Source organism: Pseudophryne corroboree, chromosome 1, assembly GCF_028390025.1.
Source record: "Pseudophryne corroboree isolate aPseCor3 chromosome 1, aPseCor3.hap2, whole genome shotgun sequence".
Classification (NCBI taxonomy): Eukaryota; Metazoa; Chordata; class Amphibia; order Anura; family Myobatrachidae; genus Pseudophryne; species Pseudophryne corroboree.
Genome location: NC_086444.1, coordinates 1,146,441,282 through 1,146,467,242, shown reverse-complemented (window position 1 = coordinate 1,146,467,242; position 25,961 = coordinate 1,146,441,282). Strand labels below are relative to the sequence as shown.

The 25,961-nt window shown below is 46.0% G+C and overlaps 1 protein-coding gene across 4 annotated transcripts in view; it reads left to right on the top strand.

Moving 5' to 3' along the window:
• Positions 1 to 25,961, top strand: part of GRK4 (G protein-coupled receptor kinase 4) — a 402,980-nt gene that overhangs the window by 358,691 nt on the left and 18,328 nt on the right. For all 4 annotated transcript variants that reach the window (XM_063924349.1, XM_063924369.1, XM_063924340.1 and 1 more), the window contains 3 exons: positions 1,814 to 2,004; positions 5,066 to 5,103; positions 5,254 to 5,343. In XM_063924349.1, coding sequence (XP_063780419.1) covers positions 1,814 to 2,004; positions 5,066 to 5,103; positions 5,254 to 5,343 — 319 coding nt within the window. The remainder of the gene's footprint in view (positions 1 to 1,813; positions 2,005 to 5,065; positions 5,104 to 5,253; positions 5,344 to 25,961) is intronic.

Here is a 25,961-nt window from a genome sequence, read left to right as displayed (position 1 = left end):
AGGCACTGTGCCCGAAGCGTGGCGAGCGAAGCGAGCCCGCAAGGGGCTGCGTTCTACTCGCCACCCCTGTCGGGATTGTGTGGTCGGGATTGCGGCGTCGGTATTTCGACCGCCGGGATCCCGTCCAGCGGGATTTAGTACTGATCCCATTTTATTGACTGTAAATGCAGCTTATTAATTCACTTTAAAGTAGGGATATCACTGAATTAGCTGATTTCAGCCTATAAATTGTAGAGGAACGGATGACATCACTGAGGCATGAACCACTTTGTACCTTTCTCCTCAGTGACATCACCATTTACATTGAATTGTTTGGTTGCAGTCACACAAATAGTAGTTTTGCCCCCAAAATGGCCGCCTCCATAGTCTAGCAGCAGCATGTGCACTGTCGTTTATATCATTGCTTAGCAGCTCTGTGTCTGGGGAAGTATGTCCAGTCACAAGGTTTGCAGTTGCACTTGTGAACCCTCCTGGAGTGATTGTAACATGTCTGCCGTCTGTGAAGAATAAAAGTTGACTTTGTAAATGTAACGCTGCCCAATGGCTGCAACAGATGTCTCTTTGTGCTGTGATCTCCTCGGGGTGACAGAATTCACAGAATCTCTGATTTTAAAATGACACTGCTGGAATTTTGTACTCTATGTTGGCACGTTATGGGTCCCTCAGCCGTTACTCTATGTATGTCTGAACTAGATGAGGCAGCAAAGCCAAGGGCTCTGGAACTACAAGAATGGGTCTTTCAGCAACAAAGTGGGAAAAACAGACTGGAATGTTAATTCAATTTAGTTCATAATAAGCATCTTGTCATCTTGTCATCCCTATAACAAAGTCTCTATGTTGGCTTGAAGATGTGTTGTTGCTTTGAAAGAGATATGTTCTCAACATTCTCTTTTACCTGTGTTCACCACACAAACATATTTATTACTAATCTATACTCCATATATGTACATACGGGTGCTGCCACTGTTTTTATACATATAACATTAATTGACCTGTGAATGTTTTCTTTCGGTTAGGTTTGTAAGGAGCCAGATCTAAATTTTAAGAACAAGTTTCCGCAATTCTTACTGGTCAGCTTGGCCATTTGTGTAATATTTACACCATCATTTAGACAGTAATTTAAGTACATGTCTGCTGTCAGGAGGGTTGTTTATGTGGTTAAATGGAGGTATTAAAGAGAAGGGAACCTTATGTTTATCATGGTTACATTAGCCATGCAAATTTAAACGCTGACATCAACTAAATAGTTACCTTGGATAATCGTACCTAGGTGTGTTTTGTGTTTTTGCTGTATGCAGTACGCTATCTGGACAGTTCCAATGTAGTATAGACATTTGTTAATTGTGATAAAAGAGAAGCTGCTCGAAATTATTTTGCCTTCAGACTTCTGCCTGAAATTACCTGATGGAAACTTAGTAACACACTCTTGCCATTAGCAATATTTGTAACCATGGGAACAAACTGCAGACTGCAGCGTTGACCTGTGTGTCCAGTGGCAGCAAGTTATTGTTCCTGAGTTTTCAACATGCAATTTCTGGCAGTATCAGGGGCCATACCAGTAAACTGCAAAACCTAATCTAATTATTTTAATTAGGCAAAAACATTTTTGAGTGGAGTTATTTTTTTGCTAATTAAAGGGATATAATGGTCAGCTACAGTTCTTACAGTATAACATTTGGAATCAGCGATGTGCCAGTCTAGATTGAGGTGACCCAAGTGTCCCACACGCTCTTTTTTGTTTTTTGTTATGTCTGATCTGTAAAAACTTTGTATGGCTGTAAACATTTATTGACGTTACCTCCTGTGTTTCCAGGTTAGTTTAGCCTACACATATGAAACAAAGGATGCCATTTGCCTAGTATTAACCATTATGAATGGAGGGGACCTGAAGTTTCACATATACAACATGGGAAACCCAGGATTTGAGGAACAGAGGGCAGTGTTTTATGCTGCCGAGCTATGCTGTGGACTGGAGGATCTGCAGAAAGAGAGAATAGTTTACAGGTGAGAAACGGTTACTGTATACTGTATGTCTGTCAGTGCCATTGGTCATGTGATAGGGAACCTCACTGTCCCGGACCAGGCCATCCTGGATGTTTATTATATTTGTACCTGCATAATACACACACAACCTCTATATCTTACCATTGGCACTGGTGTGTATATGCACCTGGTCTCAATAATAACTGGGATTGCACTGTATACAGAATTTGGCAAAATACTTAGTCTTACATATTATACTAATTCAACATAATTCTCATTTCATTATGATTTTTGGCAGTCAGTCCACAGGCTTTAATTTCTCAGATATGAAATGACAGATTATTTGTTTTATATCTTCACAACGCATCTGTTTTAATTTTATATACAATTTAGGGCTCATGTTCAGTTTGGCACTCCGCTAAATCCTATAATATGGATCGGGAGCACCTCATGTACAGGCTTCCATTATTTATTTATTTATTTATTTTACAGTATATACTTATGTGACCTAGAGTTGGACATAGCCGTAAGATGTAATTTATTTTTAATTAAGATCTTCAGCTCCCATGCCCCTCCAAGCTACTTGAGAGACTTGCCTACACTCGCCTCACACACTTTTTAAACTCACACAACTTATTGGACCCACTTTAGTCAGGCTTTCGTTCTCAACACTCCACTGAGACAGCACTGAGTAAGGTAGTGAATGATCTGGTCACTGCTAAGTCCAAAGGCCAGGGCCGTAACTACGTGTGTGCCAGGAGTCCCCTTCCCTCCTCATCCCGTGCCCGGGATATGCCAGCAGATGCTGCACCGAGGAGCCCGACTGCCTGAGCCAGCGGAGAGACTGTAAGTATCTATCTATCTATCTATCTATCTATCTATCTATCTATCTATCTATCTATCTATCTATCGTGTAAATGTGGACTCTATCTACCTAATGTGTAAAAGGTGGACTCTGTCTGCCGTAATGTGTAAAAAGGGGAGCTGTCTGCTGTAATGTGTAAAAAAGGGGGCTGTCTGCCGTAATGTGTAAAAAGGGGGACTTTGTGTGCCGTAATGTGTAAAAGGGGACTCTGTCTGCCATAACGTGTAAAAAGAGGACGCTGTCTGCCTTAATGTGTAAAAGGGGCTCTTCCTGGTGTAGTGGCGCTACTGTGCGGCGTAATTTGAATAATGGAGACTACTGTGCACCGTAATATGAATTGGTAATATTTTGTGGCCACATTCCTTCCCCATAAAGCCACGCCCCTGTATTTTTGATGCGCGCCTACGGCACGCACTGCTCCTATTTTGCATAAGGATGGGGGGGGGGGGGGGGGGCGCCGATGCCATTTCTTGCACACAGCACTAAAATGTCTAGTTACGGCACTGCCAAAGGCCATTACTCACTTCTTATTCTACTAGATCCCTCTGCTGCATTTGACACTGTTGACCACTCTCTTCTCATACAAACACTGCAGTCCCTAGGTCTTTAGGACACAGCCCTCTCTTGGTTCTCATCCTACCTATCTAATCGCTCTCAGTGTCTGCTTCTTTGAATCCACCTCCTCTTCGCTACCTCTATCAGTTGGAGGTACCACAAGGCTCAGTCTTAGGTCCTCTGCTTTTCTCTATCTATACCACATCTCTTTTTAAGCTAATCAGCTCTTTTGGATTTCAGAATCATCTGTACGTGGATGATGCTCAAATCTACCTATCCTTCCCAGATTTCAACATCTGTTTTGGTCTGTCACTGAATGCCTTTCTGCCGTTTCCTCTTGGATGTCATCTCGCCACCTCAAACTTAATATTTCCAAAATAGAATGAATTATATTTCCACCAACCAATAGTATTTACCAACCTGATATCTTTATCACTGCTGAAAACTCGACAATCGATCCTCCCCCACAATCTCAGTGCCTAGCTGTCATCCTTCACCCTGAACTGTCCTTTGTTCCCCACATTCAATCTGTCTCTATATCTTCCTACATGCATCTAAAAACATATCCAATATACGACCATACCTCACACAAGACACAACAATCCATGCTCATTTTATCTCCTGCATTGATTATTGCTATAGTCTTCTTACTGGTCTTACTAAACAGAGACTCTCACTATTACAATCCATTTTGAATGCAGCTGCGAGACTAATCTTCCCCGCTAGACGTTCCTCAGCTGCAGATCCACTCTGTCAGTCCCTCCATTGGTTACCGCTATTCTACTGTATTCAATATAAAATACTTTTACTCACTCACAAGGCCATTAAACCAAACTACACCAACGTACATCTCTTTGCTTATCAAAATATCTCCCAACCCGACCTCTCTGCTCTTCACAAGATCTACGTCTCTCGTCCACACTCATTATTCACTCCATTGCGCGATTGCAGGACTTTCTTCGAGGTACACACACACTGGAATGCCCTTCCACGCATAATAAGACTCTCCTCTAGTCTCCAAACCATCAAACTTTCCCTGAAAACTCTTCAGGCAAGCTTATCAAATTCCGGAATCGCTCACTCAACCTTCATAAGCTTTCCTATCCAGTTACATCCCCTCTGTACAGTCAACTCATATCCTGACATATTTTCTCGTTCTTCACCTTCCCATCCTTCTGACCCCAGGCCAACATCACTGTGTGATCTTATCATGCAGCCCACCAAGAACCTTTGCAATTTGGTGGACCTTTATGTAATAGAGAGCACCTATCAATGCCTATTTCCCTATAGATTGTAAGCTTGCGAGCAGGGCCCTCCTACCTCTATGACTGTTTATTTCCCAGTCTTGGTTTTTATTTTCACTGTTTGCAATTGTTTTGTTTTATGTTATCACTGTTTCCAATTGTAAAGTGCCATGGAATTTGCTTTATAAGAAACTGTTAATAAATAATAATGATGTAAAGCAGTTATGCCCCGTTAACTTGAGATTAAAGTATGGAAGAATGAGTGCGTGTTACAGATTTTTGGCGGGAAATAGGTCGACTGTGCTGTAACTTGATGGTAATAAAAACAGTTACAAATAATTTGAATAAGTGAAAACATTTTAAACATATATTTTTTTCTTTTTTTTTGCTTATTGGAGTCTTTATTCATATATTACAGAGATTTGAAGCCAGAAAATATTCTGCTGGACGACTGTGGTAAGTGCACATATGTACAGTAGTACAAATGGGATAGTGTTTGGAAGCTGTGGTTACCTTCTGATCTATCATTGTGGATTGTAGGAGCATGTGAGGTCTTATTATTCCCTCCAGGAAAATCAGTATCATGACCTGTTCCTTCATTCACAGGACACATCAGGATTTCAGATCTGGGGTTAGCTGTGCAGATACCCGAGGGAGAGACCATCCGTGGCAGAGTTGGCACAGTAGGTTATATGGGTATGTAACTTGCTTTCCTTTCATTCCTGCATATATATCCTTACTTGATACGAGTAAGGTTTGTATTTATTTACTTCCTTTTTAATATTATGTATTAAACTACATGGATGTGTGTCATTGTTTCTCTACCGATTTGTATTTGCTAATTTAAAAAAATTCTCAGTGCACCCACCTTGCTTGTGGGCAGTGGGTTCCTCCTTTTCAGCCGGCGCCATCTTCCCAGTCATATTTGGGAAGATGGTGCATGTGCCAGACAGCAAAGACTCTGGCACAGTTCCTCAAGTCTTTGCTTTCAATGTGCAGGCACCAACTTCCAGGGGCTCCGGCCTTAAATATAGGTATACTCTGAAGGGGGGGGGGGGCAGCTCTGGGCCCCTCCAGCAGCCCGAGCCTGGGTAATTAGTATCTGCTCCCCTTTTCCCTCTCATTGTGAAACTACACATCCCTGCGTGCCCAGCCACAGTTTTAGCTTTCCCTAATAGAAAAGCTGTGACAGGGCATGCTGGGTCTTGTAGTCACGACAGCATTAACAGGGGAAGAAATTCATTTGTATAGACACAAGGAACAGAGAAGTAAAACCTTTTTGGGGGTACTCTTTGGTATTGAATTAATTTAATATATAACTTGTATCTATTAGGGAGGCCAATCCCGGGCCTTTTTTTCAATCCCAGGTATTGGGTTTGAAGAAAGGTCAATCCTGGGATTCCCGGGATTGGGTTAAAGACCCACCCACCCCAGACCAGCCCGCACAAATACTCACCATAGTGGGTGGGAACTGGGCTTCCAGGCTGCAGGTGGCGATGTGCGGTCCGGGCGGCTGGCTTCAGATTCACCATTGTGGGTGGGAGGGCTCACGTGCGATGTGGTGCAAGCGGCAAGGTGCGGCCTGGCCGGCGCGGGCAGCTGGCTTCACACTGCGCAGCGGGACCTCTGACATCATGTCATGATGCACAGTATGCACTATGGGGGCAGGGGGAGCCAGAACGAGAGAGCTGGGCAGTGTCTGAGCCTCCTGAGGAAGCTCAACGCTGCCCGGCATTAAAAAAAAAAAAATGGTCAGGTAAATCCCGCAATCCCCGGGATTGGAGCTTCCAATCCCGGGATTGAATCCCGGCCATTTTTTGACCTGGATCCCGCCAATCCCGATCCCGGGATTGGCCTCCCTAGTATTTATTCTGTTTTAAAATATAATAGGGAAGGTATTCAAAAAGTAATTTCTTTGGAGGGCTTGAAAAGAAAGTCTTCCTATGCACACCTTGATACTCTTACAAATCAAAGTTCTCCTTTGCATGAGTATTTCAGCCTGTGTATAACCACTGTGATTGTGGATTGAATTTCGCTTTAATTGCGAATGCCACTTGGCCATAGAAATATTTCCATCTTTCCAAACAAAACATACAAAGGATATGAATATCTGTTCTATAAGATGTAGGCACTTATACAGTTATCTAACAGGGCTGAAGTAATATGGCAGTCCAGAGTGTTTATACACATAGAAGGAGATCTATGGTAGGTTTACACGTTTTCTGTCTGGAGATCAGCGTATCTAATATGTCAGTTATCTATATTGTCAGTATAATATAATATACAAACAACAGAGAATGGTATTAGAGGCATATATCGTAAATGATAGTGCTCCAGCAGTATAAATGGGTACACAAAACTGGGTTGCTAGGTGACAGATTTTCTCCTAACAACCAGAAAGGGTTCACCTTGAAGATATTATGGTAATCTTCACAAATTCATGTCACACCAAAAATTGATCAGCGACAAGTCTTCAAAAAAATTACAGTAATGCAGAATTTCAATAAAGGTGACCATTTGGAATCATTATCGCATCAGAAATAATAATAGTGGTGCAGACTTTGAATAGGGGATGCCATATGAAATCTCTCCCATGTCACATGCTGTGGTGCAAGTATGTAGGTACGCTTGGGTACAGAGTACCCTTAAGAATTTGGCAGCAGGTACGCAGTACCACCCACTGCACACTTTGCGCCTGTGACTGCAATTATAATACGCTGCTGAGCAACAAGACCATGGTATTCGGCAACATGATAGCGCCTCCTACTTTGTCAGGGCTACAGGGAGAGCGACGGTGACATCATGAGATCACATCACGCTTCCTCTCCTGGCGGCCGCGGCTGGCACGAAGAGAGGAGACTGTGGACTGGGCTAGCGGCCTTTTCCCGCAGTGTCCAGCTGTTTCCCTTCACTCGGCTCGAGTGACGCATCGGCACTGAGCGGCTTTTCTTCTTCACAGGCTGGACTGCCGGGCATTTCTCTGGCTTCACTGTGTGGGGTCATTAATTTCTAATATAATGTGGACACTACTATATATTTCTATAACGTCCTAGAGGATGCTGGGGACTCCGTAAGGACCATGGGGAATAGACGGGCTCCGCAGGAGACATGGGCACTTTAAGAAAGACTTTGACTCTGGGTGTGCACTGGCTCCTCCCTCTATGCCCCTCCTCCAGACCTCAGTTTGATACTGTGCCCAGAGGAGATGGGTGCACTGCAGGGAGCTCTCCTGAGCTTCCTGTAAGAAAGTATATTTGTTAGGTTTTTTATTTTCAGGGAGCACTGCTGGCAACAGACTCCCTGCATCGTGGGACTGAGGAGAGAGAAACAGCCCTACTTCTCTGAGTTTCAAGGTCCTGTTTCTTAGGCTACTGGACACCATTAGCTCCAGAGGGAGTCGGAACACAGGTCTCACCCTGGAGTTCGTCCCAGAGCCGCGCCGTCGTCCTCCTCGCAGAGCCAGAAGATAGAAGCCGGGTGAGTATGAGAAGAAAAGAAGGCTTCAAAGGCGGCAGAAGACTTCGTGAGCTTCACTGAGGTAACGCACAGCACTGCAGCTGTGCGCCATTGCTCCCATACACCTCACACACTCCGGTCACTGTAAGGGTGCAGGGCGCAGGGGGGGCGCCCTGGGCAGCAATAAAAACCACTCCTATGGCAAAATGAAGTATATACATGTACAGCTGGGCACTGTACATCTATATAAAGAGCCCCCGCCATGTTTTACAGTATTTTTAGCGGGACAGAAGCCCGCCGCCGAGGGGGCGGGGCTTCTCCCTCAGCACTCACCAGCGCCATTTTCTCCACAGCACAGCGCTGAGAAGAAGCTCCCCGGACTCTCCCCTGCTTACTGACGGTGACAGTGGATTTTCAAGAGGGGGGGGGGGGGCACATAATTGGCGTGTAAAGAGTTATATCAGCGCTACTGGGTAGACATTCTGTGTTTTTCCTGGGTCATATAGCGCTGGGGTGTGTGCTGGCATACTCTCTCTCTCTCTCCAAAGGGCCTTGTGGGGGAACTGTCTTCAGAAAGAGCATTCCCTGTGTGTGTGGTGTGTCGGTACGCGTGTGTCGACATGTCTGAGGAAGAAGGCTATGTTGGAGAGGAGCGGGAGCAAATGAATGTGGTGTCTCCGCCGGCAGCGCCGACACCTCACTGGATGGATATGTGGAAGGTTTTAAATGCTAGTGTAAACTCATTACACAAAAGATTAGACAAAGCTGAAGCTTTGCGACAGTCAGGGTCTCAACCCATGCCTGATCCTATGTTGCAAGGACCGTCAGGGTCTCTTAAGCGCCCACTATCCCAGATTGTTGACACAGATACCGACACGGATTCTGACTCCAGTGTCGATTACGATGATGCAAAGTTACAGCCAAAATTGGCAAAATCCATTCGATATATGATTATGGCAATAAAAGATGTTTTGCACTTCACAGAGGGACCCCCTGTCCCTGACAAGAGGGTACATATGTACAAGGGAAAGAAGCCTGAGGTAACCTTTCCCCCCTCACACGAGCTGAACGAGTTATGTGAAAAAGCTTGGGAATCTCCATATAAAAGACTGCAGATTTCCAAAAGGATTCTTATGGCGTATCCTTTCCCATCAACGGATAGGTTACGATAGGAATCCTCCCCTAGGGTGGACAAAGCATTAACACGCTTATCCAAGAAGGTAGCCCTGCCGTCACAGGATACGGCTACCCTCAAAGATTCGGTGTGACCGCTAACAGGAGATTACCCTGAAGTCCATTTATACACATTCAGGTACCTTACTCAGACCGGCAATTGCGCCGGCCTGGGTGTGTAGTGCTGTGGCGGCATGGACGGATACCTTATCTGAGGGGATGGATACCCTAGATAAGGATACTGTATTATTGACCCTGGGGCATATGAGAGATGCTGTTCTATATATGAGAGATGCTCAAAGAGACATTAGTCTACTGGGTTCTAGAATAAACGCTATGTCGATTTCTGCCAGAAGAGTCCTATGGACACGGCAATGGACAGGTGATGCCGACTCAAAAAGGCATATGGAGGTTTTCCCTTACAGGGGTGAGGAATTGTTTGGGGAAGGTCTCTCGGACCTGGTCTCCACAGCTACAGCTGGAAAATCAAATTTTTTACTTTATGTTCCCTCACAGCATAAGAAAGCTCCGCATTATCAAATGCAGTCCTTTTGGTCACAAAGAAACAAAGTGCGAGGTGCGTCCTATCTTGCCAGAGGTAGGTGCAGAGGAAAAAGCTGCACAACACAGCTAGTTCCCAGGAACAGAAGTCATCCCCGGCCTCTACAAAATCTACTGCATGACGCTTGGGGCTCCACTGGCGGAGTCCGGCCCAGTGGGGGCACGTCTTCGGAGTTTCAGCCACATCTGGGTTCACTCCCAGGTGGATCCCTGGGCAATAGAAATTGTTTCTCAGGGTTACAAGCTGGAATTCGAAGAAGTGCCTCCTCGCCGATTTTTCAAATCGGCTCTACCAACTTCTCCCCAGGAAAGGGAGATAGTGTTATATGCAATACAAAAATTGTATCTTCAACAGGTGGTGGTGAAGGTTCCCCTCCTCCAACAAGGAAAGGGATATTACTCGTCCATGTTTGGAGTCCCGAAACTGGACGTTTCGGTCAGACCCATATTAAATTTGAAAAGGGGGGGATTTTATGGTGTCCATGGACATAAAGGATGCATACCTTCATGTTCCCTTATATCCACCTCATCAGGCGTACCTGAGATTTGCGGTACAGGACTGTCATTACCAATTTCAGACGTTGCCGTTTGGTCTCTCCACGGCCCCGAGAATTTTCACCAAGGTAATGGCGGAAATTATGGTGCTCCGGCGCAAGCAAGGTGTCACAATTATCCCGTACTTGGACCATCTCCTCATAAAAGCGAGATCAAGAGAGCAGTTGCTGAACAGCGTGTCACTTTCACTGAAGGTGTTGCAGCAACATGGCTGGATTCTCAATATCCCGAATTCGCAGTTGGTTCCTACGACTCGTCTGTCTTTCTTGGGCATGATTCTGGACACGGACCAGAAGAGGATTTATCTCCCGATAGAAAAAGCTCAGGAACTCATGACTCTTGTCAGGAACCTATTGAAACCAAAACAGGTGTCAGTGCATCACTGCACTCGAGTCCTGGGAAAGATGGTGGCATCATACGAGGCCATTCCCTTCGGCAGGTTCCATGCGAGGACTTTTCAGTGGGACCTACTGGACAAATGGTCCGGGTCACATTTACAGATTCGTCGTTGATCACCCTATCCCCCAGGGCCAGGGTATCACTCCTGTGGTGGCTGCAGAGTGCTCACCTTCTCGAGGACCCCAGGTTCGGCATTCAAGGCTGGATCCTGGTGACCACGGACGCAAGCCTCTGAGGTTGGGGAGCAGTCGCACAGGGAAGAAATTTCCAATGTCTTTGGTCAAGTCAAGAGACTTGTCTTCACATGGCTCATGTAAACCGCCAAGGCGACACAAGGAGCAGAGTGGCGATGGCAGAAGCCGCCAGAATTCTTCGCTGGGCGGATAATCACGTAATCGCACTGTCAGCAGTGTTCATTCCGGGAGTGGGCAACTGGGAAGCAGACTTCCTCAGCAGACACAACCTACATCCGGGAGAGTGGGGACTTCATCAGGAAGTCTTCGCACAGATTACAAGTCGGTGGGGACTGCCACAGATAGACATGATGGCGTTCCGCCTCAACAAAAAGCTACAGAGGTATTGCGCAAGGTCAAGAGACCCTTAGGCAGTAGCTGTAGACGCCCTAGTGACACCGTGGGTGTTCTGGTCGGTCTATGTATTTCCTCCTCTTCCTCTCATACCCAAGGTGTTGAGGATAATAGGACAAGGAGGAGTGAGAACAATCCTCATTGTTCCAGATTGGCCGCGGAGGACCTGGTATCCGGATCTGCAGGAAATGCTCACAGAAGATACGTAGCCTCTTCCTCTAAGACAGGACCTGTTGCAGCAGGGTCCCTGTCTGTTCCAAGACTTACCGCGTCTGCGTTTGACGGCATGGCGGTAGAACGCCGGATCCTAGCAGAGAAAGGCATTCCGGTTGAGGTCAACCCTACGCTGATAAAGGCTAGGAAGGATGTAACGTCAAAACATTATCACCGTATATGGCGAAAATAGGTTTCTTGGTGTGAGGCCAGGAATGCCCCTACGGAAGATTTCCATCTGGGCCGTTTCCTTCACTTCCTACAAACTGGAGTGAATTTGGGCCTAAAATTAGGCTCTATTAAGGTCCAGATATCGGCCTTATCCATATTTGGTTTTCCATGTGGATATGGCGGAATTGCGGACCCGTCCTCAATTCCTACCAAGGGTGGTCTCATCTTTTCATATGAACCAACCTGTTGTGGTGCCTGTGGCTACGCGTGACTTGGAGGATTCCGGGTTACTTGATGTGGTCAGGGCTTTGAAAATTTACTTGGCCAGGACGGCTAGAGTCAGGAAAACTGAAGCGCTGTTTGTCCTGTATGCAACCAACAAGATTGGTGCCCCTGCTTCAAAGCAGACTATTGCTCGCTGGATTTGTAACACGATTCAGCAAGCGCAGTCTACGGCTGGATTGCCGTTACCGAAATCGGTCAAGGCCCATTCCACGAGGAAAGTGGGCTCTTCTTGGGCGGCTGCCCGAGGGGTCTCGGCACTACAGCTGTGTCGAGCTGCTACTTGGTCGGGTTCAATCGCCTTTGCAAAATTCTATAAGTTTGATACCCTGGCTGAGGAGGACCTCATGTTTGCTCAATCGGTGCTGCAGAGTCATCCGCACTCTCCCGCCCGTTTGTGAACTTTGGTATAATCCCCATGGTCCTTACGGAGTCCCCAGCATCCTCTAGGACGTTAGAGAAAATAAGATTTTAAACCTACCGGTAAATCTTTTTCTCGTAGTCCGTAGAGGATGCTGGGCGCCCGTCCCAAGTGCGGACTACTTCTGCAAGACTTGTATATAGTTTTTGCATACATAAGGGTTATGTTATAGTTCATCGGTTGTGGACCGATGCTATGTTGTTGTTTCATACTGTTAACTAGATAGTTTATCACAAGTTATACGGTGTGATTGGTGTGGCTGGTATGAATCTTGGCCCTCATTCCGAGTTGATCGGTCGCAAGGCGAATTTAGCAGAGTTACACACGCTAAGCCGCCGCCTACTGGGAGTGAATCTTAGCTTCTTAAAATTGCGACCGATGTATTCGCAATAATGCGATTACTAACTACTTAGCAGTTTCAGAGTAGCTCCAGACTTACTCTGCCTGTGCGATCATTTCAGTGCTTGTCGTTCCTGGTTGACGTCACAAACACACCCAGCGTTCGCCCAGGCACTCCCACCGTTTCTCCGGCCACTCCTGCGTTTTTTCCGGAAACGGTAGCGTTTTCAGCCACACGCCCCTGAAACGCCGTGTTTCCGCCCAGTAACACCCATTTCCTGTCAATCACATTACGATCGCCGGAGCGAAGAAAAAGCCGTGAGTAAAAATACTTTCTTCATAGTAAAGTTACTTGGCGCAGTCGCAGTGCGAACATTGCGCATGCGTACTAAGCGGATTTTCACTGCGATGCGATGAAAAATACCGAGCGAACAACTCGGAATGAGGGCCCTTGCCCTTGGATTAACAAAAATCCTTTCCTCATACTGTCCGTCTCCTCTGGGCACAGTTTCTCTAACTGAGGTCTGGAGGAGGGGCATAGAGGGAGGAGCCAGTGCACACCCAGAGTCAAAGTCTTTCTTAAAGTGCCCATGTCTCCTGCGGAGCCCGTCTATTCCCCATGGTCCTTACGGAGTCCCCAGCATCCTCTACGGACTACGACAAAAAGATTTACGGGTAGGTTTAAAATCTTATTTTCTATTATTATGGGGCATTACTATATATTTCTATTGTAATGTGGACACTACTATATATTTCTATTATTATGGGGCATTACTACTGTATATATTTCTTTTGTAATGTGGACACTACTATATATTTCTATTATACCGGTGGGCACTACTACAGTCTATATTCCTGTTATAATGGGGGCATTACTATGTATTTTTATTAAATTGGGGGCGTCACAATATATTTTTACTATACTGGGGGCATTACTGTATATTTTTATTACACTGGGGTTATTATATATTTCTCTAACGTCCTAGGGGATACTGGGATGGTCTTAGTACTATGGGGTATAGATGGGGTCCATTGGAGGATGGCACTTCAAAAATTCTTCAGAGTGTGCTGGCTCCTCCTCCTTTCTATGCCCCTCCTGCAGACTCAGTTTAGAAGAATGTGCCCAAGGAGCCGGGTGCATTATCTGGATCTCAAGAGAGTTTTCTTCAAAAACTTGAATTTAGTTTGTTATTTTCAGTCAGCACTGGTTGGCACCAGTCTGCCTGCGTCGTGGAACTTAGGGGGGGGACCGGACCAACCTCCTTGAAGGGTTAATGGTCTGTATCCCCGCTGACAGGACATAGCTCCTGAGGTGTTTCGCTCGTCCCCAGGGTGTGCGTGCACTCCAACAGCATGCCGCCACACCAAACAGAGCTGAAGACGCTGGTGTGGTGAGTAGAGGAATCGGGGGTCCTGGTTAGCGGGTCCCCGGTTCACATGGCGGCATAAGGACGTGGCGGGCAGTTGGCGCTGCAGGCTGTGGTGCCCGCTGCATATACCCACACTGGCGCTGACACAGCAAAGGGGTTTTAACCCGTTATCTGTAAATTAGAGAGACTTGCCAGTATAATACAAAGTACAGGGACCGCGCACTATTAAGGGGAACCAGAATGGCTGGATTCGATTAAAGGGATGATGTCTAACATATCTGAACTGGGTACTGCCAGGCAGGAAACACAAGTGTTTCAAAAATCTATGGATGATTTTCTGGTTCAGACTTCTGATCTCAGACCTTCCTTTCAAGCCCCTATGCTGGTTTCTCAGAAACGTACGCTGCCCCATGTGCTCCAGTCTGCCTCTGATACTGAGATGCCATATTTGGAAGAAAGGGAAGTAGAGGTTGATAAAGGGGACAGTACTCTGTCTCAGGGTGTGGAAGCACTTATCTATTCTATTAAGGAGGTCCTGAACATCCATGATAAAGAGGCAGAACCTGATGAGTTGTTTTTTTAATGTAAAACAAAAGTCTACTCCACCTTTCCTGCCTCTAAGGAATTAAACACAGTTTTTAAAGAGACGTGGGTTAATCCTGACAAGAAATTTCAAACCCCTAAGCGGTTGCTAACCTCCTTCACTTTCCCCCCTGAGGATAGGAAGGTGTGGGAGAATCCTCCAGCTGTGGATACCTCAGTGTCCAAGCTATCACGTAAAATTGTACTGCCTGTACCTGGTGCTATCTCCTTAAAAGACCCTGATGATCGTAAGATTGAGACTACACTCAAATCCCTTTACACTGCAGTTGGAGGTGCACAAAGACCCACCATTGCTTGTGGTCTGGTAATGTGACAGAGGGTTTTGACACTATATGCCTCAGGATGAACTTCTGACACTCCTGCAACATAATCAGGATTCTGCTAACTTCATGAGTGAGGCAATCAAGGAGATTGGCCTAATCAATTCACGCGTCACGGCTATGGCTGTGTCCGCTCGCAGGGCGCTATGGCTGCGACAGTGGACAGCAGATGCGGAGTCCAAAAGGGGCATTGAGAATCTTCCCTTCACGGGGGAGGCTCTGTTTGGTGAGGAACTAAACAAGTTAATTTCACAAGCAGCGGCTGGTAAGTCCACCTATCTGCTTTCTGCGGCTCCTCCGGCTAGACGGGCTTGCCCCGGCCCCTCTCTACAGTCCTTTCGTGTGGCCGATTCAGAGGCAGGGCCAGGGGTGCCTCAAATGCAGCTAGAGGAAATCAAGGTAAACCTCGCAGACCAGCGAGTAGAATTCAGATTATTCCTCAGCTAAGACCTCTGCATGACGGTTGACCCCAGCTGTAGGGGGACTTTCAGGTGGGTGCTCGACTTCAATATTTCCAACAGGTTTGGGCAGAGTTTTGCCGGGATCTTTGGGTGAGAGGCCTAATCTCGCAAGGGTACCGGTTAGAGTTTCAAACACTCCCTCCTCACAGACTCTTCAAGTCGGGCTTACCAATTTCACCTGTGGCAAGAGTTACCATGCAAGACGCCATACAAAAACTGCTGTTAACGCAGGTTATTGTCCCAGTCCCTCCTCTACTTCAAAACAAAGGATTTTATTCAAGCATGGTCGTGGTATCGAAGCCGGACGATTTGATACGACCGATCTTGAACCTCAAATCTCTGAATCCGTACCTACGGGTATTCAAGTTCAAAATGGAATCTCTGAGAGTGGTGGTCTCTGGCCTAGAGGAAGAGGAGTTCCTGCTATCCCTGGATATCAAGAATGCGTACCTTCACATCCCGATCTGGCCGCCTCATCAGGCTTACCTCAGATTTGCGCTGTAGGACAGCCACTTCCAGTTTCGGGCCTTGCCTTTTGGTCTCTCCACAGCACCAAGACTGTTCGCAAATGTTATGGCGGAGATGATGTCGCAACTCTGCGTGTTGGGATTGAACATAGTCCCGTACTTGGATGATCTCCTCATAAAAGATGTGTCCAGGGCTCGGTTGTTGGAAAGCAGCAACCTGACTACGCGACTTCTCACAAGTCACGTGTGGATTCTCAATCTACAAAAATCACACCTGGAACCTACGCAGAGACTTCAGTTCCTGGGGATGATACTGGACACGGAAAGTGTTCCTTCCTATGGACAAAGCCTTGACAATCCAGTCTATGGTCCGCTCCATTATGAAACTTTCAAGATCTCGGTGCATCATTGCATCCGACTACTAGGCAAGATGGTGACCTCCTACAAGGCTATTCAGTGCGGAAGATTCCATGCCCGTCCATTCCAGCTAGACCTGCTGGACAAGTGGTCAGGGTCACATCTCCACATGCAGCAGAGGATATACCCTTCCCGAAAGGCAAGGATATCCCTTCTATGATGGTTGCAGATCTCCCACCTAGTGGAGGGAGGACGGTTCGGAATTCAGTCATGGATTCTAATGACAACGGATGCGAGCCTCCACGGCTGGGGGTCTGTGATGCAAGGGGCTCAGTTTCAGGGAAGGTGGTCACCCCAAGAGGCTTCTCTTCCGAAAAAACATTCTGGAACTCCGGGCGATTTACAATGCCCTTCTGCAAGCCTCTTACCTCCTTCAACATCAGGCCGTACAGGTCCAGTCGGATTGGCTTCGCAGGGCCTCATATGCGGACCTCCTGGCCATGTCCCTCGAGGAGCCCTGGCCTCTGCCATTTTAAAAAGATCTTCTCCAGCAAGGACTATTAGTCTATCCAGACTTACCGCGGCTTCGTTTGATGGCATGAAGGTTGAAAGGGAGATTTTAGCGAGGAAAGGGCTTCCCGCCAAGGTTATCTCGACTATGGTCCAAGCCAGGAAGGTGGTAACATCTAAACATTACCACCGCATATGGAAGTAATATGTTTCTTGGTGTGAGGGTCGACAGTATTCTACTTTAGATTTTCATCTTGGCCGGTTCTTACTCTTCCTGCAGGCAGGTTTGGATATGGGCCTACGTTTAGGCTCCCTAAAAGTTCAGGTCTCGGCCTTGTCTTACTACTTCCAAAGGCAGTTGGCTGTGATCCCAGAGGTCCAGACATTTTTGAAGTGTGTTCTTTGTATTCAACCACCCTTTGTGCCTCCCATGGCTCCGTAGAATCTCAATTTGGTCCTGACCTTTCTCCAATCGGATTGGTTTGAACCTTTACATAGGGTGGACATGAAGTGTTTGACTTGGAAGAATGTCGTGCTATTGGCCTTGGTCTTTGCAAGGCGTGTATCAGAATTGGGGGCCTTATCCTATAAGAGCCCTTATCTGGTGTTCCACGAGGATAAAGCGGAGTTCGGGACTCGCCCGCAGTTTTTGCCTTGGTGGTGTCAGCATTTCACATCAATCAGCCGATAGTGGTTCCCGTGGTGTCTGACAAGTAGTTACGCCGAAATCCCTGGACGTGGTTTGGGCATTGAAGATTTATGTGAAGAGGACGGCTCGTCACAGGAAATCTGACTTGCTTTTTGTTCTCTGTGATGCTACCAAAATTGGATGTCCTGCTTCAAAGCAGTCCATTGCTCGTTGGATTTGTCTGACCATCCAACAGGCTTACTCTTCGGCAGCCTTGCCGCTGCCGAGATCTGTTCGGGGCCTACTCCTCATGGTTGGTGGGTTCTTCATGGGCAGCTGCCCGTGGTGTCTCTGCTTTACAGTTGTGCCGAGCAGCTACTTGGTCTGGTTCGAACACGTTTGTAAGGTTTTACAATTTCGATACCTTGACTAAATCGGACCTTCAGTTTGGTCACTCAGTTTTGCAGGGGTCTCTGCACTCTCCCACCCGGTCTGGGAGCTTTGGGACTTCCCCATGGTACTAAGACCATCCCAGTATACCCTAGGACGTTAGAGAAAATAGGAATTTAATACCTACTGGTAATTCCTTTTGTCGTAGTCCATAGGGAATACTGGGGGTCCGCCTCTGTGCTTTGTTTGTTTTCCTGCATGCTTTGTTCTTGTGTTTCTCGGTTGGGTCTGCTGTTGCTGTCCCTTGTTTCAAGTTGTGGTTAGCATGGCTATCCTCTTGTTGTGTTGTGTGCTGGTTCGGGTCTCACCACTTTCTTGTCTATTTTCCATCTCTCAAAGTATGTCCAGCGTTTTAGCGTTTTCTAGGTGTGGTCCGGACAACGCAAATGTGTCCAGACCATTTTCAGGGTGGCGCCACATACATGTTGCGCGGCCTTGCCCTGTGCTGGGCAGCCCCCAGCATATGAGTAGATGGACACAGATCTTGCTGCGGGAAGCAAGATCTGCGTCCATCTCTGAATAACCCCCTGTGTGCCTCCATTTTGTTAAATGCTTCTTTACATTGAAGGTCAGTGTTACAGGCACATTTGTCATCCTGAAGCATTGGCTACATTAGTGCTTTATTCATGAACAGGTGAAGTCAGCATTAGGAAGATGGTGAAATTAGCGCAAGAGGCTTTATATTCTTGTGTTTGAAACAAGTCATTTTAATCCAAAATCTATTTAAAAGTGGCTTTTTGAAAATATTTATTACAATGATTTGTGTTGTAGATTTTCGTGCTCTTAGGTCCAATCAAATATTAATGTTGAAAGACTTATTTCGGTCTGTCAGTTCTACCGATTAATAAGTAAATGCTCAATTAGCTTCTGAAAGAGGAAGTGAGCAGTCCTGGCCGGACACAGAGGAGCAGTCCCGGAGTCCTGTAAAGGATTTGGCCTCATTTACCTACGTACATTGTGCATGGCCATTAACTCGCCTCACAGGGCTATAGTGACTAGAGGGGGGAGGTCTATCAACCTTTTAAAGAGTGGATGAGAGAAGTTGTCCATAGCAACCAACTTTTACCCATCATTTTATAGAATGTACTTGATAAATGCTACTTCCACTCTGCCTTAGTCTTGCACATGCTCTGTAATATGGAACAGTGAATGTGCTGGGACATGTGAGGTGTTCGGGCAGGATATATCATGCATCACATATTGCATGCCATACCTCGCGCCGCTTATTGCATACAAAGTGGCATTTATTAACACTGAATGCATGAATAAATGCGAATAAAAAAATGCAAAAGATTGTAGTGGAACATGTACACCATATAGGCCCTGAGCGACAATCCACAAGAGACAGGCCCCGGCCCGTCGTCATGAGAGTCCTCAACTACGCTGACAAGGTCATGTTATTAGATGCCTACAGAAAATGTGCCGACTTGAGATATCAGGACGCTAAATTGCTACTTTTCCAGGACTTCTCTTATATGGTTGCTTCCAAACGGAGGGAATTGTGACCGCTTACTCTATTGTTTTAATTTTTTCTTGAAATACTCCCTACTTTCTCTGACTTCTATTCTTTTCTTCTCCAGCTTTACTTTACCCCTCCCTTTCCCTTCTCTTATCTGTTATTTTTATGCTTGATTATTGTACGGTCTCTTGGTTCGATTCACCATGTTACCCATGTTCTAGGTTGGAATTTATTAAGTTTATCGGTGGACCGCTCCATGGACTTCAACTCTTTGGTTCATATAATACTTAAAATAATTTTGAGTTGGGATCTTGATCTAGTTGATGCTCAAACAAACTGTATGTCATTGTTACCGTTGTTATGTTTATTATTATGCTGCTTTGGTATGGATATTTTACTCGTTAGCCTGCTTGCTGGGACGGGCTGGACGGGTCTGCTCTTACAAGTCAAATGGGGTTTTTGGCCTAGAGTTGGTATAGGTTAGATGTCAACGACTGCTGCCACCTCCACTAGCGTACAGTCACATATTAAGTTTGTAACTTGGAATGTTGAGGGTTTAAACACCCCAATCAAAAGAAGAAAGATTCTCTCCCATCTTAAACGTCTAAAACCTGACATAGCTCTCTTACAGGAAACCCATTGGAAAAATACAGATCCCAATGTAGTGAGAGATTCCTGGGTGGGGAAATTTAAAGCGGCCTCCTATTCAACCAAACGAAGGGGTGTACTAATTCTTTTTAGTAAACGTCTGACATATCAAATAAATGATAGTCTGGGTGACCCCGAAGGGCGATATTTATTTATAAAAATCACTATTTTTGGAGTTCCTTATACCATAGCTACTATTTATGCACCTAATGGCCCTAACTCGCTCTTTTTTTCTAATCTTTACAATAAATTACAAGAATGGGCAGAGGGAGAGATTATTTTAGGCAGGGACTTCAATACTATCCAGTCTCCTGGTTTGGGTAGATTCACCTATGCCAGATTGCATATTTCCACACCACCCCATTCTCTATCTTTATTGACTTACTCACTACGGCTCTGCGATCCCTGGAGATGCCAACATCCTGACTCCCGCGAGTTCACATTCTACTCCCACCCACATCAGTCCTCCTCTCGCCTTGACTATTGGCTGATCACAAACACTCTTTTACAACGTGTAGCCAAAACTAAAATAGAACCCATAGTATTATCTGACCATGCCCCAGTTTGGTTTACCCTTAACTTACACTCCCCTGTCTCTCAGTCATATAATTGGAGATATCCAGCTTTTATGAAATCCTCTGACTTTTGTACGCATCTAGAACACTCGTTTCGTAACTATGTAGAAGACAATATTACACATGTAGAAGATCAATCTGTTTTGGTCAGCTTCAAAACCGGTGATTCAAGGCCATATCATGGAGTATGTTTCCAGGAGACGCAAGCTACTCGCTACCCAATTACATGACCTTGCTTGTAATCTGACCAAGACTTATGACGCACTCTTATTGCAGGATTCACTAGACAAGCGGCAGGCCTATCTTGCTGCTAAACAGCTGTATGACTCATTGTACACTGAGCGGGTGAACTTTTCATATGATTTCCAATGGAATAGATTTTTTCGAGGGGGAAATAAGTCCGGAAAATTATTGGCGAATCTGGTACAGTCGTACTCCGCTCCTTCTAGTATCCCTCATCTAATTACTGATTCGTCTGCAGTTGTTTTTGATACACCCTCAATTTCTGAGGCCTTCTTACAATATGATAAAACTCTTTATGAAGCTCCCTTGGATCATCCGACTTTAGGAATGCAATTCCTTGAGAGAGCAAACTTGCCCATCTTAACGGAAGAGGAAAGAAAATCCTTAACGGAACCGGCCACGGAATTGGAATTGTTGTCCTTGATTAAATCACTACAAAATGGCAAGTCTCCTGGCCCGGACGGATTTGGAGCAGAGTATTATCGAATCCTTGCCCCCCATCTACTACCCCCATTTGTTATCTCTTTTTAATGCATTGTTGGAGGGTAAACCTCCTCCTATCGGATTTAGCGAAGCCAGAATTGTGTTGTTTCCGAAACCGGGAAAAGATCCCCGATATACTCAGTCTTATCGACCTATTTCATTATTGAATCAGGATTTGAAGCTTTTTACAAAACTGATTGCAACACGACTGCAGCCTGTATTGAACAGGGTCTTACATCCTGCCCAAACAGGGTTTGTCAAAGGTAGAATCTCAGTTCATAATATTCGTACGTTGATTGCAGCAATGTCTAGTGCACAACAATCTGCCTGCCCAAAAGCTCTCATTGTAAGTTGTGACGCCAATAAGGCGTTTGACCGCGTCTCCTGGTCTCATTTACTTCGTATTCTACATGTTCAGCAATTTGGTGTGGAATTCATCCATCTATTTAAAATGTTGTATGCACTACCCCAGGCACATTTAACTATAAATGGACTAAACTCATCTGCCTTTACGATAGGTAGAGGAACGCGCCAGGGCTGCCCTCTCCCTCCCCTGCTATTCAATCTGGCCCTTGATCCGTTGATACGTCATTTTATACAAGATCCCACTTGGCAAGGTATTATGGTAGGTCACAATGATGTCAAGGTTTCTGCTTTTGCTGATGACCTTTTATTATATTTTTCTGACCCCAGACAGGCATTTCCATCATTACTAACCACACTACATGAGTTTAATTTAATTTCAGGATTCCTAATTAATTTTGATAAGACAGAGGCGCTAGCATTGGGAGAAGAGGCTACTCTGGACTGAGGTAACACGTTCCCCTTTAAATGGGCTTGCCAATACTTAAAAATATTTAGGCCTACGCATTCCGCCAATCCTCACTGACCTATACACTGTAAATTTCTCTCACCACATCACTCAAATGATGGATGATTTTTTGAAATGGCAACACCTTCCTATCTCTTATTTAGGCAGGTGCCATCTATATAAGATGGTCTCCTTCCCTCGACTACTTTATCCAATTCAGATGCTCCCATTTCTATTGTCCAAACGAGATGTCCATACTATTAAAAAAGCCCTTACTACATTTATTTGGGCAAACAAACGTCCCCGCATAGCACTTTTCAAATTAAAACAACCCCTGTCACTTGGTGGTGTCAATCTCCCTTGTCCTGAAGACTACTCTCTAGCCTCCAATTATAGATATGCTCTGGATTGGATAGGGAATGGTTACAACTTTGTTAATCGAGCTTTGGAACAAGCTTTCTCACCTCAGCATAATTTGGTACATATATTGCATTTCGCCAATGACCCTCTTCAACATGACTCCACAATCCATTGTTATATGCTCCATGTACGGCTTGACGTATACTTAGGAAACGCTTAGGCCTTCCCCTGACGGATTCCTTATTTCAGCCTCTGTCGTGTAACCCACAATTTCAGGGTGGAAAGGATAATGAGATTGTTCGTGGTTGGCATCTCCAGAGCCTTTCTTTATTATATCAATTTTTGAATGTGGAATGCTCAGCGATCTTGACTTTATCTCAACTAAAAGAAAAATACCCCACTCTTCATTTTCCTCTTTTTGCTTATTTCCAAGTCCGCAGCTTTATTACTAGCAAATTATCGCGACTACGCTCCCCTGATCTCACTTTTCCCCTAGATGGCCTAGTGTGGCGGTGCCCAGTAGCCCCATATAACGCTTCTTTAATTTATTCTCATACTAGGCGGAGGTTGGATCTATCTAAGCTCACAACTGGGATGGCCAAATGGACAGACACCCTCCCTGACACTGATCTTCTAACAGTGATTCGGTGGTGTAGCGTACTAAATAAACAATTAGTTTCCTCTTCTTATGCAGAGATGCATTTCAAAATACTACATAGAGCGTATTACACCCCCAGACTCCGGTTCCTTACTGGAGTATCTGATTATTCTCTATGTTTTAAATGCAATTTCCCTGAAGCCGATATTATTCATTGTCTCTGGGTGTGCCCAGTGGTACAAAAATTCTGGACTGCAGTCCAAACATACATTAATGTGGAACTTCATATTTCTTTTAATATTACTATGGTTTGGGCTTTTTGGAACTGTATAAATGCTCAGGATCCCCCATATTCCATAGGGACAAACTTATTGTTGGCCCGTGTGGCCGCTCAGGGCCGGTGCAAGGTTTCTCGGCACCCTAGGCAAAACTTCTGCGCACTCTCCCCCTCAGGTGAAAATGTGGAGGTGGCGTCTTAGAAGTTCCACAGCCGATATTGCTAAATAGAGAATGCCACCTACAAAAAAAAAAAAAATGCTAAGCACGACTTTTGCAGAGACCCCAGGTAGGCTGAAGTCTAGGGAAGGAGGACAACACAGGCAGGAGATATAAATAGATACACAGCATATGGAGTGTACTATAGTTGTGAGGGAGCGTTCTTTGCTCGGTATGCGGTTAACATCCTGGCTGTCGGGATCCCGGCGGTGAGGATACCGATGCCGGAATCCTGACACTCTGCGAAATGGCGTCAGTCGGAATACCGACACAAGCCCGATATTCACCCTTGTTTGGTGGCCCATGGTGGTCCGAGGGGGAATATATTTGTGTGGCGACCAAAGGTCGCCACGGGGGGCCGATGTGTGGCGAGCGCAACAAGCCTGCATGGGTACACGCTGCGCTCGCTGTCGGGATTCCGCCTGTCACGATCCCGGTGTCACTCTCCTAACCGCTGGGATCGCCACTGCCGGGATCCCATACCAATCCCCTTTGCTCATTACAATTAGTAGATCAGATTATGTCACATTACAGAAGCCTCAGTTCATATTATGCCACATTACAGTGCCCCCCTGCCATTATAACATCCACTACACACTCCTCTCACGGACAATGTAATGTCACACAGCTCAGGCTGGGAATGGATCAGACCCAATTGCTTAGCAGCCAAAACTAGGGAAATTGCTATGCAACTTTATAACTTGGGTCCAGGGCCCCCTAAGCCTCCGGGCCCCATAACAATGGCACCTCTTGCACCCACAATAGTTACACCCATGATTATAGGCATCAATGCAGTGACAGAACATACAATACTGACATCACTGCAGTTACTGCAGTGCTGCACATTCACTGTCACAATGACTACCATACCACATACACAGCATGCCAGTAAGTGCCACACCGCACAGAGAGCATCCTATCATCTGCCGTATTGCACAGACAGCACACGGTAATAGGCCCTAAACACTGGCCGATTTTTTGAAAGATATGAACGATCTCGTTCATAAATGAACGAGAACTTGTTCATATCTTTCAGTGTGGAGACTCCAGCGATGAACGATGCGCGGTCCCGTGCTCGTTCATCGCTGGTCCCCCGTCGGCTGTGCATGCAGGCCAATATGGACGATCTTGTCCATATTTGCCTGCAGTTTTGGAGTGAAGAAACTTCACTCCCCCCGTCACTGCCCCCCCCGCCGCCGGGTCGCTCGTCGGCCGTATCCGCCGGCGGGCAGCTCGTCGGCGGGTCGGCCAGTGTGTAGGGCCCCTAACAGTGACCACCATACCATACAGACAACACCTTTGGGATTGCAATACAGTACAATGAGTACAGGGTGTGCTGGAACTTGTAGTACCTCTATTACTGGATACTTGTGGCCCCTCTGCTATCTGGGCATAGGCATGTCAGTCAGTTACATGGATTAATACAGGACTCACAAAACTCCCATTATCCATAGCTGCAGTTGCCAAATGTGGTGACATGCACCTGAAACAAAAGGGGTGGGATAATTAATTGCTGACGAGGAGGGAATGGAGAGACTACAGCCAGGGAGGAGCCACCCGAGAGCAGGTGCTGCACAGGCAGGCGACATCACAGCACATGACAGTCATGTGACTGTCAGTGCTGATGTTGTAGCCACACTGAGACTAACACTTAAGGCCCATACACACTTGCCGAGAAAATTAACGACGTCACTCACTTTCCCCCTTCCTCAGCGACGTCGCTCATTTTGTCGGCAAATGTGTATGCTGCCAGCGACGACCGATGCGCGGCCCTGCAGGTCGGCAACGATCGTCGTAGTCGGCAGTGCATGCATGCTCTATCTGGACTGTCGGCAGTGCATGCATAACCGGCGGCTGCATGACGTCACTGAGCGATATGAACGGTCATATAGCTCAGTGTGTATGGGCAGCTGCCGACCGCTCGGCCCGGGAGTGAAAAACAACAGACAACATCGCTCATAGAGCATCGTCGTCTAGTGTGTATGGACCATTAGAGCCAGGCTGGCAGGTTAGTCATATGTGCAGGCAGGCACTGCCTGAGCCTAATTTTTTTGGTAAGAATAAATCCTTATTTTTACATACAGATGTAGCCATGCTCATCATGGCTACATCTGCGCTTAACGAGCACTCTCGGCGTGTCTAGGTGCACCCATTCATGCGAGCGTAGCTGTCTGTAACTGTCATTTGCTCCATGTGTGAAAAAAAAAACACACACTAGCCTCCACGTTAAAAAAAAACATACACATATACCCCACATTAAAAAAAATCCACATACTGGACCTTAGCCTCCACATGAAAATAATGAAAAGCACTGGAGTA